Source organism: Panthera uncia, chromosome X, assembly GCF_023721935.1.
Source record: "Panthera uncia isolate 11264 chromosome X, Puncia_PCG_1.0, whole genome shotgun sequence".
Lineage (NCBI taxonomy): Eukaryota > Metazoa > Chordata > Mammalia > Carnivora > Felidae > Panthera > Panthera uncia.
In genome coordinates, this window is record NC_064817.1 from 1,746,035 (window position 1) to 1,766,830 (window position 20,796).

At 48.2% G+C, this 20,796-nt stretch overlaps 1 protein-coding gene across 2 annotated transcripts in view; it reads right to left on the bottom strand.

Moving 5' to 3' along the window:
• PRKX (protein kinase cAMP-dependent X-linked catalytic subunit) overlaps positions 1–20,796 on the bottom strand; it is a 71,413-nt gene that overhangs the window by 34,859 nt on the left and 15,758 nt on the right. For both annotated transcript variants that reach the window (XM_049643343.1, XM_049643344.1), the window contains exon 2: positions 9,327–9,495. In XM_049643343.1, coding sequence (XP_049499300.1) covers positions 9,327–9,495 — 169 coding nt within the window. The remainder of the gene's footprint in view (positions 1–9,326; positions 9,496–20,796) is intronic.

The window sequence follows — 20,796 nt, forward strand, 5'->3', positions numbered from 1 at the left end:
AGGGTGGATGGATGGATGGATGGATAGATAGATAGATAGATAGATAGATAGACAGACAGACAAGATATATGGGTAGATGCATGGGTGGGTGGATGGATGGATGGATGGATGGATGGATGGTGGATGGATAATGGATGATGGATGGATGGATGGATGATGGATGGATGATGGATGGGCACATGGGTGGATGGATGGATGGATGGATAGATAGATAGATAGATAGATAGACAGATAGACAGACAAGATATATGGGTAGATGCATGGGTGGGTGGATGGATGGATGGATGGATGGATGGATGGTGGATGGATAATGGATGATGGATGGGTGGATGGATGGTGGGTAGACAGATGGATCGTGGGTGGGTGGATGGATGGATGGATGGTGGATGGATGATGGATGGGTGGATGGATGGTGGGTGGACAGATAGATCATGGGTGGATGGATGGATAACAGTGGACAGATGGATCATGGGTGGATGGATGGATGGATGATGAACGGATGGATGATGGATGGATGGATGGATAGATGGATGGATGGATGAATAGGTGGATGGGTGGGTGGACGGATGGATGGATGGATGGATAGAAAATGGGTGGATGGATGGATGGGTGGACAGATGCATAAACACCATGTGGTTCATGCACACAGTAGAACATGACTCAGTCTTGAAAAAGGATGTTCTGCATCTGCCACAAGGATGGACATTGAGGAATTGATGCTCAGTGACATAAGCCAGACACAGAAGGACAAATCTGCGTGATTCCACGTATACGGGGTCCCTGAAGGCATCACGTCCATAGAGATGAGAGTAGATGGTAGGACCAGGGGCTGGGGATAAGGAAGGGAGCCAGTGTTTAAGAGGGCAGAGTCTCAGTTTGGGGAGATGGAAGGTTCTGGAGATGCTGGTGGGGATGCTGGCACAACAACATGAATGTGCTCGATGCCACTGAGCTGTGCACTGAAAAACAGGTAAAATGGCCAATTTTCGGTTCAGGTGCATTTTAGCACAATGAAGAAATGATCGTTTTGAAATGCATTCCAGAGAACGTGGGAATCTACGAAAAGCAAACGAGCTTGACCCTGACCACAACCCCCAGCAACACCTTCGACCTCTGACACCCACCACCCCGCCGTCTTTCCCTTGCAAAGCATGTGGCCGTCGTAGCCGATTCGAAAGTCGGCCTCCTTCATTTAACAACGGCTGTCGTCCTGTCTCCCGATGCCAAGGTATAAAGCTGGGCTTCTGCCATGAAAACAAGAAAAGCAGACACCATCCCTGGGCGTCACCCTAGCCCTTTGGACTCATGTCTCTGTGCAACCTGAGGCTCTGGAAAGTTCCTTCCACTTTCCACCCAGGCTCCATGGCAACCAGCCCTGCCCCGAGGCACCCTTACCTTGCTTCATCCCCCAGCCTAGGGTGTCCTCCAGCTCTGTTCCCCAAGGGTCCCCTACCCGCCCTCGCTGGCTCGGTCTGACGGCACCTTGAAGGGGGCTGAGCGCCTCCTCCGTGCAGAGACAGCTGCGTCCTGTTCGTCGGCAAAGTGGCATCTACAGCATCACCCGCCCACCCTGCTTGGCGTGTGCCCACCCCAAATACACCACTCTACCAGCCGGAGACGGGGTGACCGCCTCCTGGGGTTCCCTGGAAGCCAGTCCCCGGCAAGTGCACAGGGGGCCCACAGCATCCCCTGCAAACGCCCAGGGCTACTGTGATGGTCACGACTGGGAAAGGAGGGGACACTGCCATCAGTGGGTGCAGACCGGGGAGGTCGGTCAGCACCCACAGGGCACAGGAAGCCCCAGGTCAGACGGCCATCCACCCCCGGATGTGAGCAGTGCCCAGGCAGAGCAATCCAGAAGCAGCAACGTCATGGGGACAAAGCCCAAGCCCTGGGACCACTAGGAAGAAGAGGTAGAGACAGGGTGCCCGGGGGGCTCAGTCGGTGAAGCATCCATTGTTGATTTCGGGGCAGGTCGTGATCTCACGGTTCATGAGTTCGAGCCCCATGTCAGGCTCTGTGCTCTACAGCACGAAGCCTGCTTGGGATTCTCTCTTTCCCTTTCGCTCAGCCCCTACTCTGCTCACACACTCTCTCTCTCTAAAATAAGCAAACATTTAAAAAGAAGAGGTAAAGACAAAAGGAGCCCTCGAGCCGTGCACTCTTTCCCATTCCAGCAGACAGGACACAAGCATCAGAAGGAGGCTTCCGGAATAATGCCCCTAAAGGGCGGAATCAGCCACCCCCCCCCCCCCCCCCGTGACCGTGACCGCCTGCAAGCCTGACTCCGTGCAATGGCAGACAGCACGGCAGCTTCTGTAGCTGGGCAGAAGGCACCGTCCCAAATATCCCTGCTCGCTGACCGCTCACCGTTGTCCCACGGTTCCCCACGTTGCCCCACGAGGAGGCGTAAGCAGATCCGAACCACGTTCGTGAGCACGAGGCGTCCGAGAGAAGGCAGCGAGAGAATGAGCCCTTGTGGCTCAGGCGTGGATAGAACGCAGCCTGAAAGATGCTGGCCGGGAAGGGAACACGGGAGGACCAGCCGAAGGGGGGAACGGAACAGGACAAAACTGACATTTGATTAAGCACGGGCCTCGATATTGCTATGAAAATTTCAGAGAGTCATGTGCTTTTTTTTGACGTGATTAACATCTAGTGTCAATTGACTTTAGGAGAAGCACATGACTCTCTCTCATATGAGTGGGCCTCGTCTAATCAGTCGATGGCCTTAAGAGCCACCACCGCCCCCACCCCCCCCAAAAAAACATGAGGTTTCCAAAGGAGAGGGAATTTTTGCCTGTGGACTTGACTACCATATAAAACCCTGCCTGAGTCGCCAGCTTGCAGTCGGACACTTGAGACAGTCTATCCCTTCAAATCTGCCTCTCTGTTCTGGTCGTCGGGATCGTGCTGTCTCACGTACCCAGGATGCCGCCCCCCACCACCAACTCCGTCCTCGTACTCAACATCCCTGAGTCTGAACACCTGCCATGGGCCGCGCACCTTTCCAGGCACAAAGAGAGTGAGCTCCTACGTCTGAGGGTTGGTGAGCTAGCAGGAGACAGGCGGGCAGGAGAGATGGGCAGTGAGGGTCCAGGGAAGGCTCCCTTCCCCGCGTCTGCCTGCGGTGTCTCTCGGGGTTCCTTGGGAGGAGCGTGACCAAGTCTCCCTCCAGAGCCCCTACACGCTGCCCCCTATGGGAGCTACATTAGTTACTGCAGTTGGCATGGACATCTGCTCCCTACATAGCTTTAGGAGGGTCAGACCTTAGCAGCATCACATCCCAGCAAGATGCAGGCTGGCGGGAGGTAGGTCCCTTTCCGCCAACTACTTAATAATGCTGAATTCTCTGTGCGATCACATGTGGATAAAGAGAGACTGCTCGGCACCCACAGGTAACATGTGATTTCCCCCTGAATTTTTTAAAAAAACTTTTTTAAATGTTTATACATTTTTGAGAGAGACAGAGCGTGAGCGGGGTAGGGGCAGAGAGAGGGAGGGAGACACAGGATCCCAAGCGGGCTCCAGGCTCTGAGCTGTCAGCACGGAGCCTGACGTGGGGCTCGAATCCACGAAGCAGGAGATGATGACCTGACCCAAGGTTGGATGCTTAACCAACTGAGCCATCCAGGGGCCTCCCTTTTTTTTTTAATTTATTTATTTTGAGAGAAACAGAGGCAGTGCAAGTGGGGGAGGGGTGAAGACAGAGAGAGAGAGAGAGAGAGAGAGAGAGAGGGGGAATCCCAGTGTCCATGCTGCCAATACAGACCCTGATGTGGGACTCAAACTCACGAAGCTGTGAGTTCATGACCTGAGCCAAAACCAGGAGCCAGACGGTCAACTGACTGAGCCCACAGATACCCCTGTCCTGAATTTCTTGTATGTTCACTGACTTCCATCAAGTCAATGTTTTTAAAAAGCCAGCTACTCCTTGGTTTGACTTGATTTCTCGGAATTAATGCCTTCACTGGAATTGTATCTGACGTACAAGTACTAAAGCAGATTGTGGCGATCACTGGAGGTGGCACACAATAGGCACATGGGAGGCATCCAGTGGGGTCATCCCAGGCCCGGTCTGGCTGGAAGCTTCTTTGCAGAGCAAGCATCTGAGCCAGAAGGAAGGGAGGACCCTGTCCTGGGACGGAATAGACTTGAGAACCTAGAAGCAAGCACCAGCATTGGCCAGAGAAAGGGGCAGGCAGCTGGCAGGAGACAAGTGTCCTGTGGTCCCCGACCTGCTTCAGCTGGTCAACAGGTGTCAGGGAAGAGCTTCTGGCTACGACATGCCATCATGTCTTAATTCTGGATCCGTAGCACAGCACTTCCGAAAGAGAACTTAGAGACTCCATGTGGGAAGCGAGTTGACCAACCTCAAGTTGATCGACTTCAACCGCAGGATGAGGTACATCCTGAACCAGGGGGGAGGAGGGACACCCGGGGGGCCTCGGGGATTCAGTGCAGGAGTGGACAACTCACGTCCCCTGCAGGTGCATGACCGGGGGGCAGCCTCAGGCCAGCTTGGCCTCACTGGGCGTCCCTCACGAGGTGTCTCCCAGAGCAGGCATGGCAGCTTCAGCCGGTTGGTGTCACGACGATGTCCCCGAGTCCTGTCTCGCCGAGCCGGTCACCACAGGCAAGTAGAGCCCTCCTTAATCTGCTGGCACCCACTCTTTGTGCAGGGAAGTCAACCCTCCCCAGATTTCTGTCTTCCTGGACCCTGACCAAGTGGCCTTCCGGTTAACCCATCGCCTTGCGGTGACCCGGGTTCGTAGCAGTCAATCTCCCAAGGGCAGAGGTTCTCCACAGGGGACGCTCAGCAACGTGGAGACGTTTTGGGGTGTCACAATGAGTTCTACTGGCATGTGGAGGGTGGAGAGACCAGGGACACCGCTCGTGACCCTAGAGCATGCAGGACACCCCACATGAGAGGGTCAACCGGCCCCAAATGTCAGCAGTGCTGAAGCTGAGAAGTCTTCCTTAGCATGGGACATTCTCTATCTACCTCCCTCCCTCCCCACCTATGTCCCTGTGATGTATCTCTGTATAATCTATCATTCCATCGATTGATCTACCTATCATCTATCTATCATTCTTAGGTCTATCTACCTACCCACCTATCTACCTGCCATCTACCTATCACCTACCTATCAAATAGCTATCTATCATCTATCATGTATCTATCTATCATTCTATCGATTGATGTATCTATTATCTATCATTCTTTGATCTATCTACCTATCCACCTATCTACCTACCATCTACCTATCTATCAATCACCTACCTATCAAATTCCTATCTATCATCTATCTACCTATCATCTATCTATCCATCTATCATCTACCTACCTACACACCTATGTATCTATCACCTATCTATCATCTGTTTATCTGTCCATATATTTATCTATATCATCAATCTTTCTATATCAAATACCTATCTATGTACACATCATTTATCTATCATTTATCCTATATATCCATCCTGTCTGCCTTCCTTCCTCTGTTCTTTCCTTCCTTCCCCCATCCATCCATCCATCCATCCATCAAATCTATGCATCGCTATCTAGTATCTGTCTATAGCTCTATGGCGGTGGTCTGCAATGGAGGACTATGTCACCCCATAGGAGGTTTTCTGTCAATGTCTCGGGACATTTTTGGTTGTCACCACTGGGGACAGGGTACTAGGGGCAGTGAGAGGAAGGATGGCAGGGATGCGACACCACACACACCAGCAGCCCCACCACACAGCATGACCTGGTTCCCCAATGTCAACAGTGCCGAGACTGAGGACCCCTGTTCTGGGGTCAAACAACTCTAGACCACCAGCGACTCCTATATGCCCAAAAGGATGAGAAGCGGACACGGGACGCCGGTGTTTGGGCACACCCCCAGCCTTGGTCCCAGGGAAATCTTGACTTTGCACCCCGGACAGAGAGCTACTCAGCTCTTGTAGAATTATCTCCACGGGCTGAGCTGGCCTTCGGAAGGGCTTTATCCCCAAATAGAACGTGTTCTCTAATGTGCATTTAATGAACGCCCTGGCCTCTTCTCAAACACACCGAAGGAGCAGTTCACATACTTAACTTGGACAACGCCACGAGCAAGGCTGCCAAACCACTCGGCTGGAACATCAGACTCCAAACGGTCGCTGTGCGGCCCGATATCTGGAGCCAGCGGTGCTCCACGCGGCCTCCAGACATGCAAGCAAAACCCCCTCCGTGTTTCCGGACAGTATGGGAAGCAGATGTTGGGTGGCGCGACACTCATTCACAAGAGAAAGTGCCCAGCTGGAGGGCTTCAGTGCGTTCTTCACTAATGGTCTGTCCCAGGAAGATACGTCCTTCATCACGTGGCCCTCGGACACCCTGTGGCTCCCATCCAGACACAGCGTGCCCTCTGTGCTATGCTCTTAAAGACCTACTCTTGGCAACTCACCAAGTAGGTGTTACAGCTGAATGATGTCCCCATAAAATTCACATGTTGAAGCCTTCAGGACTTCAGAATGGGACTGTATTTGGAGATGGGCCTTTAAAGAGGGGATTAAGGTAAAATGAGGTCAGAAGGATGGGTCCTGATCCCACAGGACTAGGGTCCTTAGAACATGAGGACACAGACACGCACAGACGGACGGCCACGTGAGGACACAGGGATAACATGGCATCTACACACCAAGGAGAGAGGACTCGGGGGGAACCAGCCTAAGCCCAACCCGGATCTCGGTCTCCCAGCCTCAACCCTACCTGGACGTCAGACTCCCAGCCTCCAGGTCCGGGAGGGAATAAACGTCCCTGGATGAAGCCACCCCACCTGTGATAACGTCATGGCAGCCGAAATGCACACACTTATTCTCTAGAATTCTTGATAAGGGTCACCTGCAAATCTGGATCGCTATTACGTGTCCAGGGGATCCATTGCTAATGATCGTTTCTCTAGATCCTGAGCATTCCAGGAGAGCCCACATGCCAACGGGCGTCGTCTTGTGCATCTCAGGACTGTGGGGAAAACCCCAAAACTGACTGAAACCAGTAGAGAGATTTTTAAATGAGGCCCTGCCACCTTTTCCCCAAACCTGTGAGTTTAAGCCCTCCAAGACGAATATCTAAATGTTCCTTAAATTCCACGTAGATTTAAAGATGAGGAAAAACTCCCTTCTTCTCAGCCACACCCGACATTGAACTTGACATATAAACAGACTACACTTGGGGGCGCCCGGCTGGCTCAGTGCATAGAGCATTCAACTCTTGATCTCGGGTTGTGAGTTCAAGCCCCATAATGGGTGTAGAAATTACTTAAAGAATAAAATGTTTAAAGATAAATAAATAAAAATAAAAAGACGACATTTGACTGTGTGTCCTGTTCCTGTGCTGTTGAGAAATCACACTCTATAAAAAGCAAAAGAAGCCTATTTGGATAACCCAGGATCAGCCTGTATTGCACCGAAATCTAGGCTTCTAGAATGTGTGATGGAAACAAGTCAGGGGTGAAAGGAGGAGGCAGAAAGAACTCAAGACAGCTATGTCGTGCGAGCTCCCGTCTTTCCGCGTGCGTGTTCAATTTCCGCAAGTTTGAAGATTCCATCTTGGGAAGTCCCCTGACCTAGATTCTCGAATCGCAAAGCCAGTCCAGACCCCAGAGTATCTAGGCTGCTCCCTGCTGCTCCCCACGTCCCCACATGGTCCCTGCATCCCGTGAACCGCAAGATTGGTTGGAAACTCCCTACCTTTGGAAGGAAGCCCAAGACACGGGAGAACAGTCCAGGAATAAGATAAAGGAGTGCAGGTCCCTAATATTTGTTTAGGGGTGTCTGGGTGACTCCGTCGGTGAAGCATCGGGCTCTTGATTTCGGCTCAGGTCGTGATCTCGTGGTTCCTGAGATCCAGCCCTGCATCAGGCTCTGGACTGTCAGTGCAGAGCCTGTTTGGGATGCTCTCTCTTTCTCTCTCCCTTTGTCGCTCTCTGCCCCTCCCTTGCTTGTGTTTTCTCTCTCTCTGTCTCTCTCTCTCTCAAAAATAAATAAACTTTCTTCCCGGGAATCGCTATTTTCGTTTATGCAAGGGACAGAACTAGAAGCTTCCCTTAATCCTAGAGGAAGATCGATGTGCGTTCGTGTTTCTAACCACTCTGGCCCCGAGGACCAAACGGGAGGCTCACCGCTGACTGAATGGGCAGCACTGAGTGCCCTGAATCACCGGTGACTTTTGTGACTTGAAACCACGATATGGTAGTGAGCCCTCTGCATAGGCACAGAATCACCTGCACCTCCAGAAAAGGAAAGTAAAACCAAAAAAAAAAAAAAAAAAATCAACCGGTTCCATTCTCCTCCTCGTTAAACATGCAACATGGCCCTGTTCTGGGTAAGGTGCCACTTTGGGCTTGGAGGATGGGGCCCTGGCGGCCTTGTGCTTGGAGGCGTCCGTCCCTAAGTCGGGATGCACGCGAGATGCTTCGGAGCCGTGGCGAACGGCTCCTGTGTCTGTGTGCAGACAGGTGTATCAGAGAAGGGCAGGAGTTGGTCAGGTGCAGGGGTGTCCAGAGGGGAGATGCACAGGAAGGAGGCACTGCAGGGGAGGGGTGGCCCGAGGGACGCGGGGGAGCGACAGCGTGGACCCCTTCTCCTGCAGGCGGCGCTCTGCGATCGGGCAGCGGATGACAGGGTGTAGGAAAGAGACAGCAAGCAGAAGGGAAAGCCAGAGGTGCATCCACAAGGAGCCTTTTAGGGACACTAAGCCACTGGGGCCATATTCTGGGGACCGCAGGATTCCCTGAGGATCTGCAGGTGCCAATGAAGGTCACCAGAGAGGTCTCTCGGGACGATCTCCGCAGCTGTGAGATGGAGACCGCCTTGGCGGGAAGGAGGCCTTGCAGGGCAAAACCTGCTGCGAGGTCCGTGTCAAAACTCAGGGAAGTGACGGGGGCCTGGATCAGGCAGGGGCGGGGGGTGGGAATAAGAAGGAGCAAGAGGAAGACGGCAAAAGGGAAGACGTGGACACTGGTTGCAAGGTACCCACACCCATGGGTGCCGCATGGAAAGACAGCCACGTCTGGGCATCCCACCTCTGACACCTGGCTGCAGAATGGTCTTACCCTCTGCTAGCAAAGAGCATCAGAGGAGAGAGATGTATTTGTTCAGTGCTGGGCATGCTCAACTAGACGGGTCTGTGGTGCATCTAAATGGAGATACAGAATCGTCCACTAGAAACCCAACGAGTGGCCTGCACGAATGAGGCTGAGCAGGTGACTGAGGGCCAGCTGTGACCTCACCGCCCAGCACCTGGGATCTGAGACAGGGTGGGGACCAGCAGGGGGCGGTGGGGAGGGACTCACAGCTTGACCAGGAACGGGTGGCTGACTTCCTTCAGCACCGACTTCTCGTTGTGCACGTGTTGTTCCTGCTTCAGCCGGATGACGTCGGGGATGCTCATGACCTTCAGGGCGAAGAAGTGCTTGGCCGTCTTCTCCTTGACCAGCTGTACCCGCCCGAACGTCCCTGTGCCTGGAGGAGGGGGGACAGCGCACAAGGCTGCATCAGGACCTTGAGGAAATTCCAGCAGCTTCAAAGCTCATGACCCGAGGATACAGCAGGAGGGCTGAGAATCTAGGACAAGCTGCCTTCTGGAAGCTTCAAGGGAGGGCACATGTGATGTGCGTACAGTCAGTCACCTGCCTCTGAAATGTTCTGTAATTCAGGGGGACAGTGTGGGGTGGGGAGGGGGAGTGGGGAAGCCGGCCATCGTTTCTGTAGATGAGTCATCCCACAGACCGCACGCACACGCACGCACACGGACGGGGACAGACAGAAAGGAAAGTTTCAATATACTAACTACTTTGGATGTAAATTTTAAAAAATAAAAAAATAAAGTTAAATTACAAAGTTAAAAAAAATAATAAAATAAAATGAAATAGAAAAAAAAAAAAGGAAAGTTTCAGTAAAGGCATTTCTTCAACGTGTTGTTTCCTCTTCAAGACTTTCTGAATAAAGACAAAGGATCGGGCACACGACACTCATCAGCTGGGTCTTTACGTTAAAATATGCAGAGGATTGGAATATGGGACAGATACCAATAGGATATGGGAATACATACGTATTCAGGTAGGATATAAAGGAATAGAGTCTGAGAGCGGGTTGAAATTTAAAAATTGCAATCCCTACTAATATGCAAGGAAATCCAACCTTTTATACCCTGGCAGGACCTTCCCAACCCAAATGCAACCTCCACCGGCCCTCCCAGACCCTTCTATTCCTAGGGGGCATGGTGGCCACCTTGGAGCCCTCACCCAAGCTGGCAACCACTTAATGCAAATATGAGGTCAAAGATCCAAGGGAATTTTATCGACAGCCAGAAAAGACATAAAGATGGGAGAGAAAAATGGAAATCTGTACCTGTGAGCCTCCAGGTACCTGGCGCCCACGGAGCTTATCAATGGCGGCTGTGTTTTCCATCAATGTCTGTCTAGGCAATAACGAGGAAGAAGGGGTCTTCCCGGGGAAGAAGGTCAACAGTTGGGGCTCTCTGGTTGGAATAATGCCAATTAATGTGGTAAGAGGGAGAAAGAAATTCAAGGCAAGCTGAGAAGAAAAGGGACCCCCTCCGCCAACATAACCACACAGCCACAGATTTCCTTTTTTGTCCTACAGAGTTTGGAATCGCACACGGTGACGTGAGAAAGAGAACAAAGTCCCAGTCAGGCAAGACATTTGGTTTTAGCATTTTCTACACATTAGAATTGCCGAGCTGTGAAATAAATCTCCTCGCCTCCCCGGGCGGGGGCTTGTGGGGGTCGGAGAAGGCACAGTGAGTAGGAACCTTGGCCTTTAGATGCAGTTTCCGATCATGAATATTTGACCACGGGAGAAACAGAAAGTGATCAACAAAAGCCAAGAAAAGAAAGTGCTGTGTAAGAAGAAGGAAATGACGAGGGGCTGATCCACTTTCAAAGTAGATTTGCTCATCAGAAGAATTTGGAAGCAAACACAGGACTGTAAAGAGGCTAAGGCAGGAGCGTGTTGCTGAAATTCTGCACCATCAAGACAAAAGCACGAAGCGTGTGGGGAGGAAGGCTGTACAGAGAGTGAACTGGCAATGTTGACTCGTTTTTAGGACGACGCTGATGTTTCCACTGGGTCAGATGCAAGGTTTGCCGTGTATGTGATCCGTGAACTGGCACAAACACATTTAATCCTTTTTGGCCTCTGTTGTTCACCTCCCCTACAGGGCAGGTAGCCCTCAGGGGAACATAAAAGGACAGCCACACCACTGGGTAGATGCCCATGATGGAAAGAAGGCTGCGTGCCTAGATCTTACACTCTGCTACCGTGCTTTCTGCCCATGCTTCTCCACTGCCCCCGAGAAGAACCCGACTCATCCCTGGACTGCATTTACTAGATGATACTTTGGCTTCTCAGCACCTGAGTCGGATCTGCACCTGGACATTGTCTGTGCCTACGCACGTACGTGAAACACACCAGCTATGACCCAGATTTTTCTGTGTCTCTCCCGGCCATTTGCGTTAAGCTCCCTCTGAGCAGTGTCAGCCGTAAACACACAGAACTCAAAACGGGGGACTTCTGAGTGACAGCCAAAGCCCGTGCCACCCTGTTGGACGCGGGCAGTCCCCGGACGCCATCGGATTCCAGGACCACACAAGTAAACAGTCTTGTTCAAGGGGGACGAAACCAGTACAGTGCAATTGTCTCCTTGACCGGCTTCAATGCACAGAACACACGACCACGTGAGTGGTGTTGGCTGTAACTCATCAAGGTGGTGGGAAGAAATGGGCAAACAGGGCTTTTCCCACTTGGTGCTGGGAAGCTCACCAACATCCACCGCCAGCTCTCAGTGTCTGCCTGTAGGAAACACAAAAGTCCAGGGGCGCCTGGCTGGCTCAGTCCCTTGAGCGTCCGACTTCAGCTCAGGTCATGCATGATCTCACAGGCTGTGAGTTCGAGCCCCGCGTGGGGCTCTGTGCTGACAGCTCAGAGCCCGGAGCCTGCTTCAGATTCTCTCCCTCTCTCCCTGCCCCTGCCCCCGCTCCTGCTCTGTCTCCCTCTCTCAAAAATAAATAAATAAATGTTAAACAAGAACAAAATTTTTAAAGAAGAAAGTAAAACTTCCAGTTTTTAGCTTTGTTGTACGTAAGGACGGCCTTATGAGTTATAGCCAACACCACTCACGTTGTCGTTGTGCTCTGTGCATTGAAGGCGGTCAACGTAACAATTGCTGGGTACTAGTTGCTAAGAGAGTAAATCCCAAGAGCTCTCGTAACAAGAAAAAGAATTTTGGTTAACTGTATGAGAAGACGCACGTTAACTAGTTAGTGGTGATTATTTCGACACATGCGTATTTCTCAAGTCATAATGCTATCCACGTTAAACTAATAGAGTGTTGTGAATAACACCTCAATAAAACTGAAAAAAACAAAACAAAACAAAACAAAACTCTACCCCAACAGGGTTTAAATAAAATAACACACACAGGGCACACGACACAGCATCTCAACCAATGTAATAAATGAATTTTCCATCTATGTAAAAAAAGACAGAGGCAGAGAGAGCGCTTCATCAATGCAAACACTTAAAATGGGTGAATTTTGTTGTAAATTATACCTCAAGAACACTGACCCCCACACCAAAAAATTTGGGCTGAGACAGATTTTTTTTTTAAGTAAGCTCCATGAAACAGAGATGGAATTTGTTTCCACTCATTATTCTTTGGGGCCCTGGATACAGACATCCGTCAACCCTCAATTGAAAGGTAGAATATATCTCGTGGGGAAAGGATCCCACACAGGGCATGGGAACTGGGAACAAATCTATTGCTACAGGAAGACAGAAGACTAGAAGGTCCTTTGATAAATGTGGACAAAGTTAGAGAAGCTTGCCCAGACTGAGAAGCAGGAATGAGGAGAAGGTGACAACCCAGGGTGGCATCTCAGGCCTGTGTATGGTACTAACACCTTTGGCCCTAAATAGCTCCAATTCCACAGGGAATGCAACAAGGAATATTTAAAGTACCTCCATATAGGGGCGCCTGGGGGGCTCAGTCGGTGAAGCATCCGACATCGGCTCAGGTCATGATCTCGCGGTCCGTGAGTTCGAGCCCCGCGTCGGGCTCTGTGCTGACAGCTCCGAGCCTGGAGCCTGCTTCAGATTCTGTGTCTCCCTCTCTCTGACCCTCCCCAGTTCATGCTCTGTCTCTCCCTGTCTCAAAAATAAATGTTAAAAAAAAAAATTAAAAAAATAAATAAATAAAAAATAAAGTACCTCCATATATTTGCCAAAAAAAAAAAAAAAAAAAAAAAAAATTGAGGAAGTCCATCCACAATAACGCAAAGAAGGTCCACACAGTTGTTAATGGGATCACAGAGAAGCCAGTTCCTGGTTTTATATGGATGTCCTTTGATTATGGAAGATATTATCCCTAGGGGTGAGGGCACATGGGGAGTCTCCTGACCACTATTTCACAACTTCTGAAGAGTCTTACGTTATGGAGAGTCAAACTATTTCCTGTAAGAAATTTTAGGAAAAATCATCTCTACCTTAAACCCAAGTTGAGTAGCCTGTGTGACCATCTTCAAGAAGGCCTATACCCTAAGTGCACAGGTTCAGGATTCGACCGCAGATGTTTTGGTAAAAGCGTCTCTTCCTCGAAAGTCATCTGTTCAGTCTGCTTCCTTAGAAGTCCAGTGATTGTCAGAGGTGACTGCGCCAGCTGCTGTGGGTCTTTCCTTCCTGGATAGTTTCCTTTCAGTTACTTTATTTCTTCTAAGTTTTGCTTTACTTGTTTTTTGTTTTGTTCTGCTTTGGTTTTTGACTGTTTTTTGACAGCACTGAAAGGAGGAATTTCTTGTAGTTTCCTCTAAAAGACTCTTAACGATGTCCTTGATGCTGACCCTGTAAGTTTTAAAGCCAATGCCACTGACGGGTCCATCGTACCTGGTGCCACTAAACTTGACTGACTGCTGGTGATCGCAAAAATGAAGAAAACAGAGGGAAATGAAATTCCGTTCCCAACCACAACGCAAGCTCCTGGAGACAGAACTGTGTTCTCTCCAGCCTCCCTTTACACAAAGTTTCCTCACTAATGGGCACCCCATGGTGTTTTCTGCTACAAACATACAACTAACTATAAACAGGAGGTTTTCTCAGTTCTTAAGGAGTTCATAATCAAGCAGACACACAGGAACCACAAAACGCTACAGGTCCGTAAGCACATTCAGACCTGGCACAGAATGTCAAATACCTAAGCCACGACCTCACCGTTTAAACGTTGTGGAAAAGAACAAGGAGAAGGTAATAATAGGTCCCAAGAGGAACTAACAAACCCACAAGCCAGCCCACACAGGTAAGAGTGAAACAGTACCAATTGCAATTGTATAAAAGTATTCACACTCAAACAAATAATTGCATGAAGGCGTTTCCTTTGAAACAAAGACAAAGACAGACATGGATATTGGGTTTGATGTGAATGTGTCTGTATTCGGGCCTCCCGCCTCCTCCCCAAAGGTACACCCAAAATATAAAATCCCATTTCATTTATTTACTTTGGATATGAGAATACAGTTTTATTTTGTGCCATGAAATAGATTCTGACTGGGTAACACGGATATGTGTTCCCTGATCCCAAGGCAAGAAGAGTCACAAAAGGAGTTAAAGATGAATAGATGCACAGTAAATGATAGGTAGACAGATCCATGGGTAGATGATAGATAGATGGATAGATGACTGGATAGGTGGGTAAGTGGATGGATAGATAGATAGATAGATAGATAGATAGCATAGATGTATGGATGGATGATAGATAGATAGATAGATAGATAGATAGACAGATAGATAGACAGGATGCATACATGGATAGATGGATGGATGGATGGATGGATGGATGGACAGATGGAAAGACAAATGGATGGATAGATTGACAGACAGGATTCATAGATCAATGGATGGATGGATGGATGGATGGATGGATAGGTATGATGGATGGATGGATGGATGGACAGACGGACAAATGGATGGATAGATTGACAGACAGGATTCATAGATCAATGGATGGATGGATGGATGGACAGATGGAAAGACAAATGGATGGATAGATTGACAGACAGGATTCATAGATCAATGGATGGATGGATGGATGGATGGATGGATAGATAGGTATGATGGATGGATGGATGGATGGATGGATGGACAGACGGACAAATGGATGGATAGATTGACAGGATTCATAGATCAGCGGATGGATGGATGGATGGATGGATGGATGGATGGGTGGATGGATGGATGGATAGATAGGTATGATGGATGGATGGAAGGATGGATGGATGGATGGACAGATAGATATAAACAGACACAAAGATGATACACAGACAACTGATAGGTAGACACATGAGTGATCTAATAAGACAGATGAGATAGAGGATAGCTAGCACATAAATAAATAGACACAGACACAGACCGATAATAAATAGATTACGGATACATACATTGATAGAGGATAGAGAAGATAAACAAGTAGATAAGACAGATGGATGGACTGGCGGATGGACAGAAAGATACTAGCTTTGTAGATAAATAGATAGAAAGATGGACAGATAGACACTAATTAACTTTAGACATTTATCTACTTTGTAAGCTTATTTCCCAAATAGAAAATAAAACTTTGTCAAAACCCACCTGGCAATAACCCATAACATCCAACTTGATTTCCTAACAGCCCACACAACGCTGGGACAGTCCAAACTACTCCACAGTTATGGCACACACTGGGTTGGGAGGGAACACGTTCCTTCCTCATCCGTCCACGTGGCACATTAAGGTACATGGGATGATACAGGGGGGTATGTACTGAGGAGCAGCAACCAGAAACCTCCTTGGGTGACCCCCACCCCACCATAAGCAGCTACAGGAGGGTCTGGACTATGCTTCACACCCAAGACTGCCTGAGGATCGGACACCCCTGTCCTCAAGGCCCTGTGTCCCCCAGATGCAGCCAGTGTGCATGACGGGGACGTGGCAGAACATGACACACCCTTAATTCACCCGGCATGCCACGTGGCCTGAAGGAATAAGCAGACTCCTAACGTGAGGCTGGTACACAGTGGGAAGGATCTCGGACTCAGCTGAGTCACTGGACATCCTGAGAAATCTGGGGAGGGTCTCTTCCCACCAGGGGACACCACACGAGCCAGTTAGCAGCGTCCTCCTGTACCAGGAAGTGCTGAACTCTATTTGGACCTGTTGAAATCAGCTTGGGGAATGTGTAAAGCAACTGAAAACCATACAACTGCTAAGGAGGCCAAAAGCATTCAGCCTGTTGGTCATTAAAATATCTGTCCCCGCTTTATAGTGTTGGTGGCTTCTATGTGTTGAAAGGATGTCTGTGAAAAGATACAGGACGCTAAGATGGGGACCAGGGGGTCACGGGAGAGGACAGACCGGGGACAAAAACAGAGGTGCATTTCACAGTTTAATTTTCTTAGTTTTTTTTTTTTTTATTCTCAAAGTATAGAAACGTTTTATCTACATAATAGCAACATTTGAGTGAAACCGATCAATTACATGAAATTGATGCATTAAGTAATTATTTCAAAATACAGCTGACCCTTGAATAACCCCGGGGGCTAGGGGTACTGGACCGCCCCCCATGCAGTTGAAAATCCACGTTCAACTTTTGACTCCCCCAAAACATTAACTACTAATAGCCTAGAGCTGACTGGAAGCCTTCCCAATAACGTATACAGTTGATTCACACACGGTTTGTATGTTCCATGTATGACATACTATATTGTTACAATAAAGTAAGCTAGAGAAAAGAAACCGTGATTAAGAAAATTCTAAGGAAGGGGGGTGCCTGGGTGGCTCAGTCGGTTAAGCATCCAACTCGGCTCAGGTCATAATCTCATGGTTCGTGGGTTCAAGCCCCACGTCGGGCTCTGTGCTAACAGCTCGGAGCCTGGAGCCTGCTTTGGATACTGTGTCTCCCTCTCTCTCTGCCCCTCCCCTGCTCACACTCTGTCTCTCTCTCTCTCTCTCTCAGAAATATATAAATATATATTTTTTTAATTTTTAAAAAGAAAATCCTAAGGAAAATACATTTACAGTACTGTATTCAATTTATTGTAAATATATACACATACATATATATGTGTATATATATGTATATATATATATCACGTATAAGACGCCCCACGCAGTTCAAACTCATGTTATTCGAGAGTCTACTGTAATTACTACATCATAATATATGAACTTATCATCACAAAACCCATTTCCTTTCCTTTTCGCATTGTCCCCCTCTTGGTAATATCAGAAAAGATTATAAGCTACAATGTATGAAATAATAAATGTCTAACGCATGCAATTCTCCTTTCAAAAGGCAATTCTGAAAATTACTGTTGCAGACAAGTACAGCCAGACTTTTGTTTTATGGGGGGAAAAAAGCCCTTAAAAAAATGTCTGCTAATTCTGTGATTTAACTTAAAAACACAGAACTGGACACTCTGAAAGGGTGACTCTTATGGTCTGTGAATTATCTATCTCTCAGTATGCAAAACTTACAGAAAAGGTGTGCTTTGGACAATCTCATGAAGGTTCTTTGTTTTAACTTGGAATATTTACTTCAAAGATCAGCTGGAAAAAAAAAAAAAACTGGACCAATTCAGCTCAGCACTGAGCGGGAGGGGGTTGTTTTGCGAGATCGCTTGTCTAGACAGCTTTTTGTGTTTTTAAACAAGTAACTCCCTCAAAACTTTGCTGAGTCAAGCCACGTTCAATTTCACATCGTTCTATTTTAAAAGATAAAAATAGAACAGACATTTTAGAACCACAATTCTCCTATTTACAAATTGTTTACTAAATTATGCTCTCCCCCATCAAAGACACAAAATAGGTAATCACGAATGAAAAAAGAAACACAGGAAGTTCCTGCGCGCCCCCAGCCGGAGCAAATGTCCCACAAGGGAAATGCTTTGAATTCCTGGCTCGGCTTCAGTGCTCCTATAAGCAGGAGATCTGCAGCTTTTAATGTCACTCGGCTGAGTCTGTACCAAGATGAACAAAGGTCGGTCTTCACACGTTCACAATACAAGCTGGCCAGGTTAAAGGCGCAGCCCTAACCTGTATCCAGGACGGGATGGGCGTGTGTCAGAGAAACCCCTCAAATGCCCCCAAATGTACAGCCCTATAGATCATGGTTCCTCAGCCTCAGGACTATCGGCATTTGGGGCTGGGCGACTCTCTGGGGCGGGGAGTCCTGTGCTCCATTTGGTGCTGACCAGCGGCTCTGGTCTCCACCCACCAGATGCCAGGAGCAACCCTTATACCCAGGTGTGACAACCAGAAATGTCCCCAGACATTCTCAAGTGTGTGTGTGGAAAAACAGAAAGCACCAATGGTTGAAAACAACCACCACTGATGGACAGATGATAGACAGACACATGATACATGATTACGATGATAGAGGATAGATACATGGGTGGATGGATGGATAGATGATAGGTAGGTAGGTAGATAGATAGATAGATAGATAGATATGATGGATAGATAGAATTTAGATAGATAGATAGATAGATAGGTAGATCAAAATAGGGATGGATGGATAGATACATAAGATGGATAGATAGGACAGATAGGAAGATAGATATAGACAGGATGGATGGATGATGGATAGGATGGATAGACAGATAAATAGATAGGTAGATAGATATAGGGATAGATGGATGGATAGATTGGATGGATAGATGGATGGATGGATGGATGGATAGATATGATGGATAGATAAATGATAGATAGATAGATAGATAGATAGATACATAGATCAAAATAGGGATGGATGGATAGATACATAAGATGGATAGATAGGACAGATAGGTATATAGATATAGACAGAATGGATGGATGATGGATAGGATGGATAGATAAATAAATAGATAGGTAGATAGATATAGGGATGGATGGATGGATAGATAGGATGGATGGATGGATGGATGGATGGATAGATCAAAATAGGGATGGATGGATAAATAGATAAGATGGATAGATAGGGTAGATAGGTAGATAGATATAGACAGGATGGATGGATGATGGATAGGATGGATAGATAGATATAGATAGGTAGATAGATATAGGGATGGATGGATGGATGGATGGATGGATAGGATGGATGGATAGATAGATAGATAGATAGACAGATATAGATAGGACAGATAGATAGGATGGATGGATAGATGGATGGATGGATAGATAGATAGATAGATAGATAGATATAATGGATGGGTGAATGGATGGATGGATGGATAGATGGATAGATAGATAGATAGATAGATAGATAGATAGATAGATATAGATAGGATGGATAGATAGGATGGATGGATAGATAGGATGGATGGATGGATGGATAGACAGATAGATAGATATAGATAGGAGGGATGGATAAATAGATATAGATAAATAGGATGGATAGATAGGATGGATGGATGGATAGATAGATAGATAGATGCAGATAGGACGGATAGATAGGATGGATAGATAGATAGATAGATAGATAGATAGATAGAGATAGGACGGATAGATAGGATGGATGGATAGATACATACATACATACATAGGCAGACAAATGAAAGAGAGACTCTCTCACGCTAAGCCACAGTTTCCTCCACCTTGCCATAAATGACATCTGGGGAGTCCTGAGTACTGTAGAATGTTGAGAAGCATCCCTTTTTTTGCACCCAGCAGATGCTTGTGCCACACCCCCTCCAAACTCCGCTCGTAACAACCAATAGTGGTCGGACATTGCCAAGTGTCCAGGGGGAACGGCAGTGCCCCTAGTTACGAACCCTTGCCATGCAGCAAGCACTGGAGGTAGGACCTTCTGTGGGGCAGGAACCTTCCCCAACCTGCCGTCCACCACAGAAGGCACAAGCTCACAGGGGCTACTGGGGATCTGACATGTGGCCATTGAGACTAGCTGATGAGACCATTGTATTACATGTGGCTCGTGGCTACCATATTGGACTGCTTTAAAGGTCCACCGTTCACAGGCGCCTGGGTGGCTCAGTGGGTTAAGCATCTGACTTCAGCTCGGGTCATGATGTCGTGGTTCATGAGATCAAGCCCCACGCCAGGCTCTGAGCTATCAGCGCAGATTCTGTGTCTCCCTCCCTCTCTGCCCCTCTGCTGCTCACACTCTGTCTTTCTGTATCAAAAATAAATATTTAAGGATAATAAAGTTCGACCATTCAGCTCACCCGTGTTATGAATACACCCTAGGTCTCTGAACAAAGACAGAGTCAATACAAGGAGGCCAGCTGTTGTTTCCACCGCGGTTCGTATTTCACTGTGTGTCAGACGCTCACACGCCCCTGATGCAGGAAGGCACAACATAAAGGCGGTTCCTGCGTTCACTTAGTTTAGTTACAACCAGGCCGGGCGGGCAGGCAGCAAACATTCGTTATACTAGCAATAATAACGTTGATGAGCTTACTGGGGTTTCCTGAGCTTGTGGAAGCTCTGTGACTGTGTCAGACAGGTGTGGGAGGAAGAAAAGGATGGAACTTACCTTGGGGTCAGGGGTCAGAAAAGACATTCCCTTTCGAGGAAGTCAAGTTTCAAAATGGAAAGAGGAGGGTGGCTCAGGCTGGAGGCTGCTTTGCAGGGGGACAGGGAAGAAGTGAAGGAGGCGAGGGAGGAAGGGAAGGAGGTGAGGGAGGAAGTAAGGGAAGGCAGTGAAGGAGGTGGGGGAGGAAGGGAAAGAGGTGAGGGAGGAAGGGAAGGGGGTGAGGGAGGAAGGGAAGGGGGTGA